The sequence below is a fragment of the Erpetoichthys calabaricus genome, chromosome 5 (assembly GCF_900747795.2).
Source record: "Erpetoichthys calabaricus chromosome 5, fErpCal1.3, whole genome shotgun sequence".
Taxonomy (NCBI): domain Eukaryota; kingdom Metazoa; phylum Chordata; class Cladistia; order Polypteriformes; family Polypteridae; genus Erpetoichthys; species Erpetoichthys calabaricus.
In genome coordinates this window covers 251,412,766-251,429,881 of record NC_041398.2, presented here as the reverse complement: position 1 = coordinate 251,429,881, position 17,116 = coordinate 251,412,766, and the positions used below count along the sequence as shown (strand labels likewise).

Genomic DNA, 17,116 nt, shown 5'->3' with positions numbered 1-17,116 from the left:
TTGCGCTCTCTTGACCTTCATTGTCATTAGAAGAATAAATCTTTAATTCGATGAAGATTCTACGAGGGCCTTTGTGTCTAGTTGGGGGTTTTGATGGGATTTCTCCCTCTAGTGGGTATTTCTGGAAGTGCTTCTGGGACTCCTTATGAATTCTGTAAGGCATCCGTGAAAAATGTCACACTATTTTAATGTCTTTAAATACTCCTCAAGACAGATTCGGCATGACTGAAACGATGGAAAATTCCAGAAAAAAATGTAACGCATGATGAAAAGAATTTTAAACAAACCCAAAATGTCACAAAGTAACTGAAAGTGCTGCTCCCCCTTACACCACTGAACAATCATCTCCTGCTAACATTTAATACTCATCATCATCATCATCGTCGTCATCCTGGTCAGCGTCACCTTCTGCTTACACTAAGCTCATGGCACCACATCTTACATTGAGGAGCACATAAAGCACATCACCTCAAGTTTTCTATCTTGCCCTCTTTTAGGTTTTTAACTCATTAAATCCTGTTTGCCCCCATTTAAAGTCCACCTGAGAAACACACGTGATGGAAATTCTAAGTGCCGACTGAAGCGCCACTGAAGATTTAAGAAAACATCAGCTAAAGCGATGGAGACGATCAGACAGACTGAGCAGGAGTCCAGCCCACCATCTTGTTACGAATATCTGCGGTGCACAGCTGGCCAGTTCATCCTCAGCTGCTCTCCACTGATGTTTTACTCCCCAGGGCAGGAAATGTCCTAGCAATAATAATAATAATAATAATAATAATAATAATAATAATAATAGTACTTCGGTACATTAATATAGCGCCTTTCTCGCTACACCAAGCGCTTCACGTAGTGACTGGGGAGCCAGCGAAGCCGATTTCAGCACCTGCCTCCGTGGACAGCTCCGCGCGGCACACACTGCACGCCGAGCGCACTTTGACGCCGATTGGACTTGACGCGCCTCGGCCTTTCTCCAGATGACCTGCCAATCATCCTGGCACACTGCGCCCAGTTATGTGAGACTCCTGGGCACTCTTGGATTACAGCCAACGAGCATCTCCTCGGCCCCTGCACTTGATGCCTGCCTGTCAGCCGATGGGGGGGGGGCGCAGGATGCCGTCTGGAGAACATTCTGCTTACAGGCTTTCATTTTCAGCGCATCTAATAGTCAGGAAGCCTCAGTACATAAGCAGATAAAGAAGGAGCCACGGGGAGTTCAGGATTAGCCTCCGCTTTTCATGGCTACACACTCACTCCTGACGTCTCTAATCCCTGCGAACAAGCAAGAAACTGCAGCTGGGGAATGGAAAAGTCTTCAAGACGGCGGGCATTTCCTGCCCTGTCTGATTCTCGTCTTTGTCCAACTGTGTAGCCCAGACATTCATCACAGATTTGCTATTTTCTGACCGCACCTGCCGAGAAAGGCGCTATAAATCAACGAGCAGTTCATCTGACACTCCGACTTGCTCTGTAAATTACAGACGGGAATGGGAGACACGGGGGCCCCACGTCATCTCTGCCTCTCCGTCTCTTAAATGTGAGCTGTGCTGAACCATCTGCCAAGATGAAGAACTACCCTCGAATGAATCAGGACCACTGCCAAGGGAGCTGCCTGCCAGGGCACATGAAGCTGCAAATGAAACAAAACATTCAGGGGTCCTGTTGAAGTGGGCAATGACAGGGCAAAACTGGCTGGCAGTTTAAAACATGAGAGTTTAATCTGCTGTGCCCAAGGTAGAGCTCAAGCAGGGCTGGGCACAAAGGCATGGATGCCAGGTGGTCCTGGGGGCACACAATTGTGCAAACAATCATAGACAGCACAGGCATGGAAGAATTTCACTGGACTCTGTATATGTGACAATGAGGACCCTGAGGAGACCCATCACACTTTCACACATCTATCTATCTATCTATCTATCTATCTATCTATCTATCTATCTATCTATCTATCTATCTATCTATCTATCTATCTATCTATCTATCTATCTATCTATCTATCTATCTGTCTGTCACTTATTTAGCGCCTGTCATATCCATCAATCACTAATCACAGTGCCAGGGAGTGACATCACGCTACATACATCCCGATTAGCACAAGCAGATTAGAACTTCATTGGATTTTTCACAGGACAATAAGGACCCCATAAACTTATGAAGCCACATTTGGGGGTCCACAAGAATACATAGTGAGAATTAATGAGAAGGCCTTGGTCTCCCTGTATGGCAATAATGCTCAAAGGCTGTCAGCTGGTATGGAGGGTAAAGGAAGCACCTCAGGGACTTCTAAGTCATATATTGATGTTAGTTGGACAGCTGTTGTAATAATAATAATAATAATAATAATAATAATAATACTATGGTGGGCTGGCGACCTGCCCAGGGTATGTTTCCTGCCTTGTGCCCTGTGGTGGCGGGGATTGGCTCCAGCAGACCCTCGTAACCCTGTAGTTGGGATGTAGCGGGTTGGGTAATGGATGGATGGATGGATAATAATAATAATATTATTATTAATAATAATAATAATAGTAATAAATAAATAAATAAGCTGAGGTGCTCTTTCAGAGGCATGAGCTCTTCTTATCTGAACCTCTCACTTGCAGCCATTCACCCAGTGGGCATTGTCGGGGCACAAAGGTGCCACAGGTGAGGAGGTTTAAGTCAGCCAGCCATGCCAGAGCCCTAGACAGCTGACATCTTCCCGGTGTCTTCTCTCGGTGGCTTCTGGGGCATTCATTGACCTAGGAGGTGCAGCTGGCATCCTGGCACTCGGTTGTCCTTTGCCCAACTGGACTTAAGCACACTGTGTGCTGCCAATGTGGATCAAAACAAAATGGCAGGCAAAAATGGTGGGCATGGCCATGGAGGTGAGAGTTTAGGGTCAAACCTGAAAACCTAAGAAATGCCAAAGCAGTGAAACCCAAAACGCTACCCACTGTCGGAGTGTCACGTGATGTGCCCTTTGCGCACCTTTTGTGATGTTCTCCTGGGTGCTCTGAATGGCCGAGTTTCTCCTCGTTTGACTTCTCATGTCTCTATATGTTTTGTTTGCTGTGGCTGTGGTTTCTGGAAGTCGTGTCACATGATGTCCTTTGTGTGACTTTTATAGGCCAGCGCTGTGCGCTACATGGCTTCCAAAATTGCGGACCCAATACGAAGAGGTCAAGCTGATCCTTCAGATAGTCACCTCCTGCTTTACCCTTTTGACTTTGATGTTTGGTGGTCACAACAGTGCTGTAGTTTTTCCTCTTTTGACCCCCGTTACGGTTCAGTTGGATGACCCTGTCACTTGTCAAGTACCCCCACAGCTGATAACTAAGCACGTGTAGCGCAATGCCAGGAGTCCCTCACAGGGCAGAAAGTCAGGCAGGACCACCTCAGGCCGACGGTGCCAACTACCACAGGCGGTCTGCCGCCCACACTGGCCCAGAACTGAGGTGAAGGTTTTAAAAGTTCAAGTTGATGAGAGAGAGGAACTGATAAACTTCAGGCTCGATGAGAGAAGCCCACCAAGAATCGTTTAAAGTAGCCGAGGCCATCAAGAGCCAATCAGTAACCAAAAAAGTAAAGGAAGAAAATCAAAGAAAAGCATCAAAGTGACAGCTGAGGGACGATGGAGTCTGATAGGACAGAAAGGCGCAGGGCTGACCCTCGTTGTGACATCACAGCGGCCCCGCCTCCTGGGGCTCCACCCCCAGAAGTCACAGCACAAACCTGTAAAGTGAATGACAAACCACAGAAACGCCTGAAAAGAGAAATGACATCAACCAACAGAGCCAGGTCAGGGTGTAGGGCATTAAGACCACCTGAAATATCCTCAAAGCCAGCCAGGACCACCCAGACAGACTACCACAGGAAGGCAGCAGCCTTGAAACAGGATGGTGACAGGGTGGCACAAAATGGCTTCACTGAATTCAAATCTGAAAAGGACAAGAGAAGTGACAAATCGACTTAGAAAAAAGACACGAAAGCCACTGAACTGCTGCAGACGTCGAGCCCCCGAGTTTGAGTTGTGCATCTCAGTCCCACCTTTAAGGATCCACATGTGACCTCCACACCTGACGTCACCACTGATCTCATGATATGGCGCCTTGCAGCCCCACCAGTGCTCTTCTAATCTGAGCCGACGTCACCTCCTTGACTTCAGCATCTCATGGGTGTGCCACCTGGACAGAAGCTGAAGGTGACCAGGACAGAAAGAAGGTGAAGATTCGGTGGACCCAAACAGGAGAGCACGGGCAGAAGTCCTCCACCAGGGTCAGCTACTGGCTTACTTACTGTCCCAATGGAAGGACAGGCGTGTTGGGGGGCATGTTGGTCAATATGGTGGAACTGGATGAAGGAGAAACAGAAGCAGACCGTCAGGGTGGTGCAGACGCGATGACTGAAGACTTTGATACAAGAGACGGTTGACCATCTAGAAGAAGTGGGGACTCAGGGCACAGTGGGAAGATCAGGAGAAAGCTGGCATAAACACCAACAGTGAAAGGGCGACGGGGAGAAGAAGGTCCTGTGAGTCCGGTGGTGTGAGACGTGGAGTCCATCAGGGGTCAGTGGCAGAAGTGAGCCAAGTAGGAATAGAAAGGACAAAAAAGACAAAGTGGCACACGAGAAAGTCAAGAGAGGAGCAGCCAGGCTGGTTCAGCACCATGGAGAGCAACAAAGGAGGATGTTGGAGCCAAATGGAGATTAAGAGGTGAGGGGACTGACGTGGACTGGAGCTGTTAAGAAAGCTAACAGGGGGCTATGGTGCCATGATATGTGAGGCACAAGTCAATGGAGGTCACGCTTAAGCTGGATGAGACCCAAATTTGATCTCCAAAGCACAAAAAGATAAAGTGCAGAGAGGAGCAGCCAGGCTGGTTCAGCACCATGGAGAGCGACAGGGGGTGCAAAGACTTGAGGAGAGGAGGAGATGTTTAAAACGGTGAGGGGGGGCGAGTCCAGTGGATCCCATGAAGATAACGACATCAACAACATGGAGACACAGATAGTGAAGAAGACAACTGTCACAGAACTGCAGACACATGGAATACATGACCAGGTAGTGCTGCACAGAAGGACATCAGGGACCCTCAAAGCTCATCTCCATGTTATTTTGGGGAGTCAGTGAACGTGTTGGGCTGAGTGGCCTGTTCACGTCCGGTTTGTTCTCTGGCCCTTTGGGTGGTCTCCATGTGATGTCATATCTGTTGCATGTCCTGCTCTGTTTTATTCATTTATTCAAAGTTATCTTTGACAGCCCAGCTGTGCGTCTCACCTGATATCACAAAGCAGACGTCTCTCTTGGGATCACAAATCTGACAGTAAACTGAGCTGAATCCCCTGCTGCTGCTGCTGGTGACCCCACTTATCAGGGTGCCCAGCTCTCCTCCGGGACAAATGTATCAGAATTAAATGACTTTCTTCAACCCTCTACCATCAGCATGGCACTGCATGGCATCTTACCTGTGCGCAGCTCCTCCTTCCGGATGCGTTCGGTGTCGTGCCAGTCCTTCCTCTTTGAGCCATCAGTCCAGGTGTACAAGTGTCCTTCACTCAGCCCCAAAATGAACCCCTGAAAATAAAAAAGACAAGCACAACTGAGTGGTGGGCTTCAGGGCACTGCTTTATGAGAGGGTGCTAGCTGCACTGGCAGGTTCATGCTATTAGCAGGCACTCCCACGTGTGGCGCACAAGTCAGGGGAGGTCATACTTAGGCTCCACAACACCTCATCATCTGCAGTGCTGTGTGAAGTTTTAATCTCCAAATCAGCGGAAAGACAAAGCAGCAGGAGGGAAAACCCCAAGAAGAGCGGCAGAGTTGATTCAGCACCATGGACAGCAACTGCCAGGTGACCCACCAGGCTGATTGAGGACCACGGAGAAGTGTGGCAGAGGCCATGGAGCAGTGACCATGGAGCTGGGCGCAAGCCAAGATGAACTCATAAAGTCTCGACCAAACTGGCAAAGTTGGAACCAGAATACTATACAGCCTGGCAGACGGTGCTGGATTTGAACCCTTGAGTCCGACGGAGGCTCGAAGCTCATCAGCCTACCTACAATCGTAGCACTGGGGGCCCAAGGAGCTGGTCGATGTAGCGCCTTACAAGGTGTGACTTGTTAGAATCTGAGGGTCACTAGTGGCACCATTCACTATCATTCACTCCTGCTGGCCACCGAGTGCCCGCTCCTCCAGGGCCTCCATGCTGGCGCTGCCCGCCACTGCCGCTCAGGAGAGATGCTCTAAATTATCACAAAGCGGCTTATTGAATCGGCCTAATTCACCAATTAATAAAAGCACAGCTGCTCGCTGCCGCTTATCTCCATGTTGGACACAGAAAGGCGCCACGCGCTGAGCTCTCATCTCACTAATGAAACCAGTCAGGGCACTGCCAGCGAGGCGGCCGCGGGCAAACAGCCCAAACGAAATGGAAATTCAGGTGCAGTGAGGGTCTTCTGCCTGCACCACTGAGACACCTCGGATCAGATGAAGGGACAAAGGAGATGAAGACTCGTCCTCTGTGGTCTACAGCTTATTATGTCAGGGGGCTCCTCACGGCAAAGACCATCGCCAGTTGCTTTATGAGCAGTAGAAAGTAATGGAGATAAGGAGCAGGGCGACTCGTAATTAAGAATGAAATGAGCCAATCCAGAGCTGTGCCTCCATGAAAGGAATACCACTGGCAGGCCACTAGGGGGCTCACTGCTCCACGGCTTGACATTCGGCTGTGCACTGGAAACTGAGGGGGGGGGGGGGGGGGGGGGAGTGGGGGAGGTTTGGGGGTTCAACTGTGGTTCAACTCTGCCAACTGTGACTCAGTCAGGGTCACACAGTGAATCACAGTGGGGGTGATCCAGTGCCACACCACAGTGCCAGCCAACATGCCAAGGAGTTAGCCTGACTGGAATCACCATTAATGTAAATGTACAAACCCCCCTGTTGTCTGTGTTCATGACCCCTAAGTCCCAGAATGAGGGGCCTCCACTGCTCTTTTTGGGTCAACAGGAGCAGATGATCCAAAACCTTGGTCTTTAGCAGGCATCTTCTTAGGTGGCATCTTATTGACTGGTAAACTTTGTTTGTTGTCACTAGAAACAGAAAGTCTACTGACAAGAGAAGAGCATTCACTCCATCCCTCCATCCATCGCTGCCGTAATGCCATAATGATACTCAGGAGGTGATCTTCAGTCAAGCTTGAGGATCCCCGGGTCACTGCTGGTGATTTTGAACCCTGGTTCACCAGCAGGCTGAAGACTGACGTCACTTCTCCCCACCTCTGGCTCTGCCCTTTCCAGACAGGAAGAACAAAAAGGCAGGTGACCAGCAGCAGAGGAGATGAGGGTCCTGGAGGTCTGCAATTCCTGCACTCTGCCACCAGAGGGAGCCACAATGATATTTTTGATTGACTGTTTTTTTAGTTAAATGGGGTCTCCCAGTTGGAGGTCCCACTCTTTGTTCAGTGCTAAACCCGCATAGGGAATCACTGAAAGAGGACACGGGTTCAGATGTCCTTGTCAACCCAAACAAGGTTTGATCCTTCTAAGGTTCTCCTAGGTTGAGTTTGACAGCAAGCATTTGAGCCTACCAGCCGTATGGGGGGGGTCAGTGGCCACACCGACACCTGGGGTCCTCAGTCACATGGCTTCAGATTTCCTCCTTTTTTGAGTGGTGGGCCGCAGAGCAGTCTGAGAGGCTCGATTTAGGCGGCAAGGCCTCATTTGGGACATTTTGCGTTTGAAACCTGCAGACAGGAAAGTCTGGGGCTCCACTTTGGAGGTGTAGGCCTCATTCGGTATTTCAGTGAATGTTCTCCTCCCAACACCTCAGATCACCGTTAAGGAGAACTCCAGGTCAGAAAAAGGCAAGCAAAGGGAAAAGGCCCACGGGATTAGTTTGGTTTGAAAATGCTGAGCTCAGCACAACATGGAGGCGACTGGGCATCACAATGGGGACAACCACGAAAGACAAAAGGCCATCACGGGTGGCAGCAAAATGACTTTACGTCCATTAAACCAAAAACACAATCAAAATATAAATAAACCTGAATAGGAAGTAGAGCCTCAGAAATCCAAACAAACAAACAAACAAACAAACAAACAAACCTTCAGAATGAAAGGCAAACCTAACAAGACCCCCAGCCTCCTCACTTTGACCTCTGACCTCAGTGCTGCTCCTGCACCTTCCCACCATCCTGCCTGTCGAACTGTCGAGGGTCTCAAAGCACAGAGCAGCAGGGGGTCTCGGTGCCCACCCACACAGCCTCTTGGTCTCATTGTACCCGCTGTGTGCTCGTTTGGCCGATGAGGAGACGCGCCGTTGCTCGTCGTCCCCTCTCTGTGTTTTCCGGTGGTCTGCGCTGACACTTCGCTCTTCCGGAGGAGATGGATTATTTAGTGACATGCTGGCTGTGACATTTTTTTGTCATCTAGGGCCCCATCCTGGCACCAGAGCTCTTTGGAGGGACGCAGCACGCATTACAATGTGTCCCAACTCCCCCCCCCACCCACATTCCAGCTCTCCCTTTAGGTGGGCTCCTCCCTCTTTGAAAAGATGGTCATGAAATCCAACTCGGGAGCCCCCCAGGGGGGAGTCATTGACAGACGCAGGCGTTTCATTGGAAGACTGAAAATGTTTGCTGTGGCAGTTAGGCTGCCAGACTCTCAAAACTCAAAAGCAGCCACGTTGGCACAAAGCAGGTCTGACAACCCCCCCCCCCCCCCAAGTGACAACAAGGGACCAGAAAGTCAGAGCTCAAAATGACAGCCAGAATGACGTCCGTAACCTTGGCTGGTCTGGCGGTGGGCACTTCGCCTTAGACATGCGCCATGTGCTGCCAGTGCTCTCTAAGTTGTAAAGCAAGCATCGACCAAACATCTTCACATGGAGGGCAAAATGAAGCGACGTGAATAAATCTGTCACCTCCAGCATCACAAGAGACCTGCGGGTCAGGTAACTCTATGCATCAAAGTGTGGGCATCGAGCCTGCAATACCCGGGCACCTGATTTGTGTCTGGTGCCCAGTGCTGCCAGGATTCACTCTGCCCTCAAAGCCAAAGACCCCAAATTGTGGAGAACTTCAAAAGGTAAAGAGCTGTCCTGACAGCTGGGTCAGCATCGAGTGTGGGTGGTCAGTTGGCATGATGCCCGTCTCCCACATGAAAGCAATGCAATGCCAGGAGGGCAGCCTCACCACCAGCCTAGAGAAGTTCACTGTGGACACCACAGACCACTGCAGCCTTCCCTCCTTCCCTCCCCTCAGCTTGGTCACCCCCTGTGCCATCTCAGCGTGACTGGGTGGAGGATCAGCCTGAAACCCCAAGGACCACAGACCCCCAGAGGGTGACAAGTGCAGTGTCACCGGCCGCCTGACTGTGACTCTCCGAGGAGCAGATTCGTGATTCTTCGACTTCTCTGTAAGCAGGATGAGGGTCACTGGACCACAGCTGAGGTGTCACCTGCTCACAGATTCCTCCTTATGTCCCCTCAGAGCCCCCTGCAGCCGTCCTTCTCAGTTCCCAGTACAGACTGGAGTTCCCCTCTTGAGGATACCCAGGGTTCCCTGTGAGATGAAACAACCCTCAGCAACCTTCAGGGTCTCGTCACAGAGGGTCTCCCACATCACATTGGGATCGGCAGTCGCACTTAAGTCTGTAAGGTCTTGATCTTGGAGTCCGGCCTCCTTATAGGTGGCCACCCACTGGACCTCAGCTGGATCTTCAGAGCAGCAACATGTCTGTGGTCAGAAGTCACTAACTGGGCCCTTTGGTAGACCCTCCAGCGTTGCCCACAAGGATGTCATCGATCTCCTTCACCACCACCACCAGTACTGGAGCATCAAGTCCAATGATGGAGCTCAGGGTGCTGGCACCAGGATCAGTAATCAAAGTCAAGGGACATGGAGCCACTTTCACCATGGTCACCAGACCCCTAGGGACCGAGACATTCCTCGTGGTGCCAGTGGTGTCACTGAAGTCACCTGCGACCAGAGGAGTGTCACCTTACAGGTACCCATAAGCTGCCAACTGAAGTTAAAAATTAAACGTCTCCCGCCTACTGTGACATCACTCACCGTGCTTGGAGCAGACACTGAGACAGCAGAGAAGACCCCAGAGAGTGACATAATCTGAGTGTCATTGAAAGAAGTGACATCAGAGACCATCAAAGGAGCAACAGCTACTCGCCAAGCAGTGACAGCCATCAGAGCCACCAGACCAATAAAAGCTGTGCCCACCTACAGAGTCCCAGGTCTGCGCACCTCTGAGGGGGCCGTCACACCAGAGAGATGAGACGTTCCATACACCTACCGGATGGGCCGCCTCATACTGGGACCCGTGTGCTGCCAAGCAGCGGGCGATGCCTCAGCACCCCACCAGTTCTGATCCCCGACAGGCCTGACCCCATTGGCTGTGCGGCAGGTTGGACTGTTCTGGCAGAGATGAGGGTCCCGCGGGCTTTCCCTCGTCCCCTTCATGATGTGAGCAGCAGCAGAAAGGAGAGTCCCATCTCAGAGCTGCGTGAAGTTTAATACGGGGGCTGCAGTGCCAGTCCTGCCGCCAGCCCCCAAGATTTCCCTGCACATTGGAGGACCACCTGCAGGGCGGCTGCAGTTTAATGTCACACCAGGACCTCACACTCAGCTGGGTGAAACGGAGTCTTAATGTCACTGGTGCTGCAGGTGATGAAGGCTCATCAAGGCGCTATAAATGCCACTCGGGCCAACTGGTAAAGTGGCTTGTGAGGAGATGTCACACGAGCCATTAGGGTGACAGCCCGGTAATCAGACAGCAATGGCGGGTATTAAAGGCCTCCTCCTCCCCAAAGCCGCACTTCAGGTCGTAACCTTCAGGAGGCGCTCAACATGGAAACTCATAAATGATTCACAAGTCGGAGAGGAATTCAAGATGACAGGGAAGTGAAGGACGCCATCGTTAGGCAGCTTTGGGAGAAAAGCACAGCAGCAGTCAGCACCTTGTCCTCAAGGCCACACGGCGCCAAGCTGAGGGCCACTGACGACTCAGGACGCCATCTTTGGTCCTTACTGTCACCTTAATGTCTGAGGGCTGCCACAACGTCACTCACAGTTCAGACCTTCGTAAGAGAAATGACACTGTCCTGACCGCCTCGCCCTCCAGTGGGCACTTTGGGAAATCGATGTCGAGCGTCCTCCAAAGTCAGCTGACCATGGAGACCCTTCGAGAGTTCAATGGGACCACCTCATCAGGCGGTGACACCTCAATAATACTGGGGGCTGTCATGGTGGGGGCTGCTCAAGAGACGTCATCCCTCTGGGATGATAAGGCCTACCTAACCTAACCCACCTCGACAGCTCATCAACGGACTGACAGCACTGGGGTCCGTTTGTGTCACGCAGAAGACCCCCAATCCAACGGTGCAGGCGCAGGTGTGAAATAATTCAAGAATTCGTTACAAATCACTTCAATGGGGGGGGGGGGGGGGGCTTTACTGAGCTCTCGTTATGTCGAATGTTTCTCTTGGGGTCCGCCAGTGAATTTGTCATAGTATCTGTGCCCACATTCACTGTGGAGCGGAACACAGAAATAAATACATAAATAGAATGCCCAGACGGGCACCACGCAGGGTGGCACAATTCATTTCAGATTATTTTGCATGGGGCTCTTTGCTGAGCACAGACAAGCTGGCAGTGCCCAAGCTGGTCGAGTCAGCATTTTGCTTCAAACTGCCTGCCCATGGTGGGGTTTCAGTGTGCTGTGAGATTTCCTTCTGGGCAGACAGACCACCTTTGTCTCCTGCACCTGCAGACGTGTGCAGTGCCACAGTAACAATTCTAAAGTGACTGGCATGAGTGTGTGTGTGTGTGTGTGTGTGCAAAGATGAACCTGCGGAGGTCTGGCTTCCTGTCCGCCGCCGTTCCCTGCCTTTCACCACATGCTGCCAGGGTGGGCTCCATCTGCCCAAAGCACTCATTTGCATTAAGCTGTTTGAGATGGTGGCACAATAAGGAGGACTCAGAATTGACACCACGGCTCCGTGACAAACAAACTGCCGATAAAGGACAGGCAGTGCGGGGCTCCGTTTGTGACAATGTCGTCCAAAGAACGGGGGTGGGGGGGGGGGGGGGAGAATGACATTTCACCTGAGAGTTTAGCGCCTGCCCTCGGTGAAAGGCGCTATACACAAATAAATCGAACTGAAGGGAACGGACGGCGATGCTGCCTGATCAGCCTCGAGCGCTCAGTCCGGATGAGTGAGTTTTCATATAATAATAATAATAATAATAATAATAATAATAATAATATCAGCATAGCGCCAATAGGCGGACACTGAAGAAAGCGCTCGGTAAAGGATTGTAAGGTCACAAACGAGCCGGAGAAGTGCAGAACATCGAGGCGCACGTCCATCTGGGAGATTATAATTATTATTAGGATGATGATGATGATGATCGCCTCGAACCTGCTTAATCTACTCCCCGGCAGCACTGCCGAAGGCGCTATACAAGTACAGAGCCTATTGACTTGGCAGCAGTATTAACCACGTGCTGTCCGGAGGAGTTGAAGCCCCTTTAAGGCAAGACCCCCTAAGCCACGCCCCTCTGGTAGTTCGTAGACGAGCCGGTGAAGTGCAGAAGGTCGCATTAACAGGAGGCGCTTCGGCCTGCAGATCTAAGCCTATTGATATATAAACGTAGAGCAATAAAAGGGCGTGAAATTAATAATAATAATAATAATAATCCTGTAATCCGCTTAGTCTAGTCCACGGCACGCAGCACTGGGTTCAATCCACGATCACACCCTGGACTTCCACGTCTTCGGAGATGAATGAGGAACACGTGCAGAGCAGACGAGAAACAGGCGCAGAATTTGAACCCCGGACACCCGCAGCGCAGACTTAACCCTCAGCACGTAACTTGAACTTTTATTCCAAAACCTTCTGATAAGCTAAACGTTTTCTTCTTGTAAAGAAGTCTAATTGTAAAGTCGGCAGGACACGAAGCTCCCTCCTGTTTATCGACTTGATGTCCTCCTTTCTGTGGTGTGCGCACAGGCGAAGGCAGCGAAGGGAATGTGCGGCCGAAGGTTCAGTGCGGATTGGGGTTTGGGGGTGCAGGTGGACTGACGGAGGCTGGTCTCGTGTGACGACCCCCGGTGGGGCCTCTGCTTCAGTACTAAGGACGCTAACCCCCCCCATATCCCCACCTCCCCCCACCCCAAGCGCTCCATTTCTTTCCCGTTGGCTCACACGCGCGCTTCACACTTCAGTTACTTGTCAGGAGGGTAGCGTTGCAGAGACCGGGTTACCGAAATGATCAGAGAACAAACTTCGTGCGCAGAACCGGAGCGACACAACAGGCGACGACCCCCCTATTGTTCACATCCGAACATTAAGAATCGATCTTCACTCTTCAGTTTAGCCCCCGGACGGTCACTCCGCTTATTCTCTACTTCCTTCAGTCCGCTCCTTCACCGAGTGCTGGTGGGCCATTTCAGTCCGAATCCGATAGATAGATAGATAGATAGATAGATAGATAGATAGATAGATAGATACTTTATTAATTACTTATATAATTATAATTAATTATAAATTAATCGCAGCATGAGCGCGATTGAAGTCGGATTTTTAATTCACATTTCGATTCACCTTTTTTTGGGTCCGGCAGGCCTTCCTCGAGTAATTCAGCCTGATGAACCCTCGCTGTCCGGACCGTGTCGCAGTGTCTTTGAATGGTTTCCTCGTATCGAATCGTCGCGTGCTGCCCAACACAGCGAAACTCGGGCGCTCGGCTGCCATCCCTGGCTCTGTGCCCGCCACAGGGGCGCGCGGCTCGTGCCTGCACACGGAGGATGGCGGCAGAGACTTCTGTGATTACCGATGCTTCCCAAGACGCCGCTCTCGGCTCCACCGGCCGCCAGGTACAGCAGAGCGCTGAACGCAGAGCTCCGATCGGTAGGGGGGGCCGGGGGGATTACACGGACCCCACGTTGAACTCTTTGATTTTTACATTAACCTCCGAGCCCACGGGATGCCCGCCTGCTAAACTTTCTCCTGAGGAAGATCAGAGCGGAGCTTCAACTGCAGGCGGCGGCGGAGCTCGTAATGAGAGCGGTGGTCGAATCAGCAGGTCCAGGAGTCCGCGGGGGTCGCTGACACGCGTCTTCTTCCACCGTCACTCGTGTGGCGCGGGGCTTTGGGACTCGACGCCTTAAAATGGCACAAACCAGGGGGGCACCCTGGACTGGCGCTTCAACCTGATGACCAGTCTGAACACCCTGGTACAGTAGAGCGCCTTTCACTGTAAGTCTCCAGAAGAAATCAAAATCGAGTTTAAAGGGGCGACGAGGTCGGTGGGCTGATGGTTCAAGGAGAGCCCCCTGTTTAGCTGAAGGCGGTGGGTGTAGAAAGAAATGTTTAATCAGAGACTATACGGGCGAACTGAGAGCAGCAGTTAGTGCAAGAGGGCACCACAGGGACGGTCCCACGATAAGACCCCATCAGTTTACTGGCTCCCATTTATATAGCGCCTTTCACAGCGTGTGCCGCGATCACATGACTTAGGAAAGAAACCAAAATGAAACAGCAAGAAATCAATTTAAAAAAGTGACAGCGCGACAGACACGGAGAGATGAGACCACCTGGGAGCACTTAAAAGAGCGAGACCACCAACATGGACTTGGAGGAGCAACACTTAAAACTATCAGCGCCAGCAGACCAAAGCACTTATCAATCGCAGGGGGCCAAGCACTTAGAGACCACCGTATTGACAGCCAGCTCTCTGTTTGAAAGGGGGCACGAGGACCACCAGGTCGGGGACAGGAGCTGAAGAAGCAGGCGTCAGGAGCCGTGATCTTCATGTGTGGGTAAAGGGGTCTCAATCATGTCACCATGTGTATGGAGGGGACAGGGCAAAGTGCGGTGTGGCCTGCCTTGGTGTCATTGTAGGTGGGGTCCTAAACAGCAGGCAGGGCAGGGTGATGTGAAAAAGTGAGGACACCCACCTGTCTGAGGGTTCAAACCTCACGTCCTGCGTGGCATCTGCCTGTGTGCGTGTGATAGATGTGAAAGGTGCTATATAATAAATAGATAGATAGATAGATAGAGATATGAAAGGCGCTATATAATCAATAGATAGATGATGACGGCAGTCCTAGTGGTGGTCTTAGTGTCCCTGACGTTCATCCTGAAGAGCAGGACTCCACATGCTGTGGCTGCCCAGTGCCATGACAGAGCCGATTGTGTCCAAGCAGAGCCCCTCATTTGGCCGCACGTGATGCCCACTTCAGCTCGCCTTTGTTGTCATTTTTAATCACCAGTGAGGACCACGATGCCGGGTGCAGGACGTCCCACGCTACTTTTTTCTTTTTTTTAAATTATTTTCATTTCTGCACCCATTGGGTGCCCAGGGGGCTGCAGAGTGGAGTTGCTGATTTCTGGTGGTCCCACCCACATGTGAAGCCAAAGCCAACAGCCACTAAGCTGCTGATGATGCTGGCTGCTAAAAGAAGTGGTGGGGTGTGTGTGTGTGGGGGGCGACAGCAGGTCATTTGGGGCTTTCTGATTAAAGCCAGGAATGGCAATGTGGAGGGTGTGATGTGTCGCCATTGACACTGGGGGGTGTTGTAGAGGCAGGGTGGGCTCAGCTGTGTGATTATCATTTTTATTTTTGTCCCACTTGTCTCCATTGCTACTCGAGTATGCAGGGCAGGCCTGGAATGGCTGACAGGTGACTCCACGAGGGTATGGCACTGCCACTTGGACTCAGATTCAGGTGCCAAGTCCATGCACGCTGGCTCATGGTGACTTGTCATGCCATGGGCAGCAGCCTCTGCTCCTCATTCTATGGCACATCATTAAAACAATGCCAACTGTGCCCGATGCTCATGAGGAGGCCCATCAGGAATGAAGGACGGCGGTCAAGTGAAGTCGAGAATGAAGACCAGCAGACTGTAAAACAATGAAAGACGTTCAAAATACAAAAAGAATGAACAACACGTGAGGGTCCATCATTGAAACGGGTCAGGAGGACCATCAGATGGGCCCAATGCTCACCAAGGACCTCAACCTGGAGAGCTCATCAGTGGGGTGTCCTGTTCCTGATGGCAAGCACCCTGATTTGTGCCTGGGGGTACAGAAGGCACTGGTGTGTGAGGTCAAAAATGTGCCCCTTGCCAACTTGACCAGGCACACCAGTTCCTAAAGAGTCGAACGAGCATGCTGAGGTGGTAAGGCGCTATATTGAAGAATCAGAATGAAAGGCTGTGCTGATTCACCAGGTGGACTTCCCTCAAGCTGTTATTTCAAGGAGCAAACAAGTAGGGTCCATGGAAACAACAGGCTGGCAGGTAGGGGGCGCCACCTCTCTACTCTGAGGAGACTGTGCTGCCCGTTTAAAGAGGGATTGGCCACTAGGTGGAGCTCTCACTACTACCCTGCAGGACTGATGCCATCACAGCAGCCGATGACTGCAATCAGCTAAACGTCAGGCGGATGTTGATGGAGGGAGGAGAACAGGGAGATGCTTGGTTGGTAAGCAGAGTAGATGCCAATTCAATGGGGGGCCAGGGGTCTTGTTTTGAAGTTTTGTCCTTCTCTTAGTCTGCCAGAGCTCAGAGGTCCATTATACATGCGGCTAGAGGAACAAAGAAGAAGAGGAGGAGGAGGAAGAAGAAGAAGGGGAGTCAAGTCATCGGTGTTTATTCCTGGCCAAAGTCAGTCCTGATAGAGGGGATGAACTAGGGGGGCACATGCCAGTCTGTCACTGGGCACACAAGGAGCCCATATGTGAGACGTATCCACCCCTCAGACCCCCGATTCACCCGAGTGGGTCACAGCAGACACTGTGTAGGAGCTGAGAAAAGGCAGACCCCAGAATTACAGCACCCTGGGGGTCTCATAGGCTGCCAGCTGTGACCTTGAGAGAGATGGAAGGTCCTCGAGGGGAACAAACAGGAAATTAAGAAAAACCAAACTAATTCGGTCAGACGGACTCGTCTTGCATTCCACGAAGATCTACTGAGCTCTTTGGTGGTGGTGGGGGTGGGGGGGGGATGTAAATAAGCGAAAGTGCAACCTTGAGAAATGCAAACGTGTCGGCCGGGCATTGCCTGGCAGCGCCATTAATCAGAGGGGCCTGTGAATTATTAAAAGGGCCGTGGCGGCGCA

At 51.3% G+C, this 17,116-nt stretch overlaps 1 protein-coding gene across 1 annotated transcript in view; it reads right to left on the bottom strand.

Moving 5' to 3' along the window:
• Positions 1-17,116, bottom strand: part of galntl6 (polypeptide N-acetylgalactosaminyltransferase like 6) — a 104,323-nt gene that overhangs the window by 58,045 nt on the left and 29,162 nt on the right. Inside the window, 1 exon segment of the mRNA XM_028791147.2 lies at positions 5,446-5,554. Within this exon segment, the coding sequence (XP_028646980.1) occupies positions 5,446-5,554 (109 nt within the window).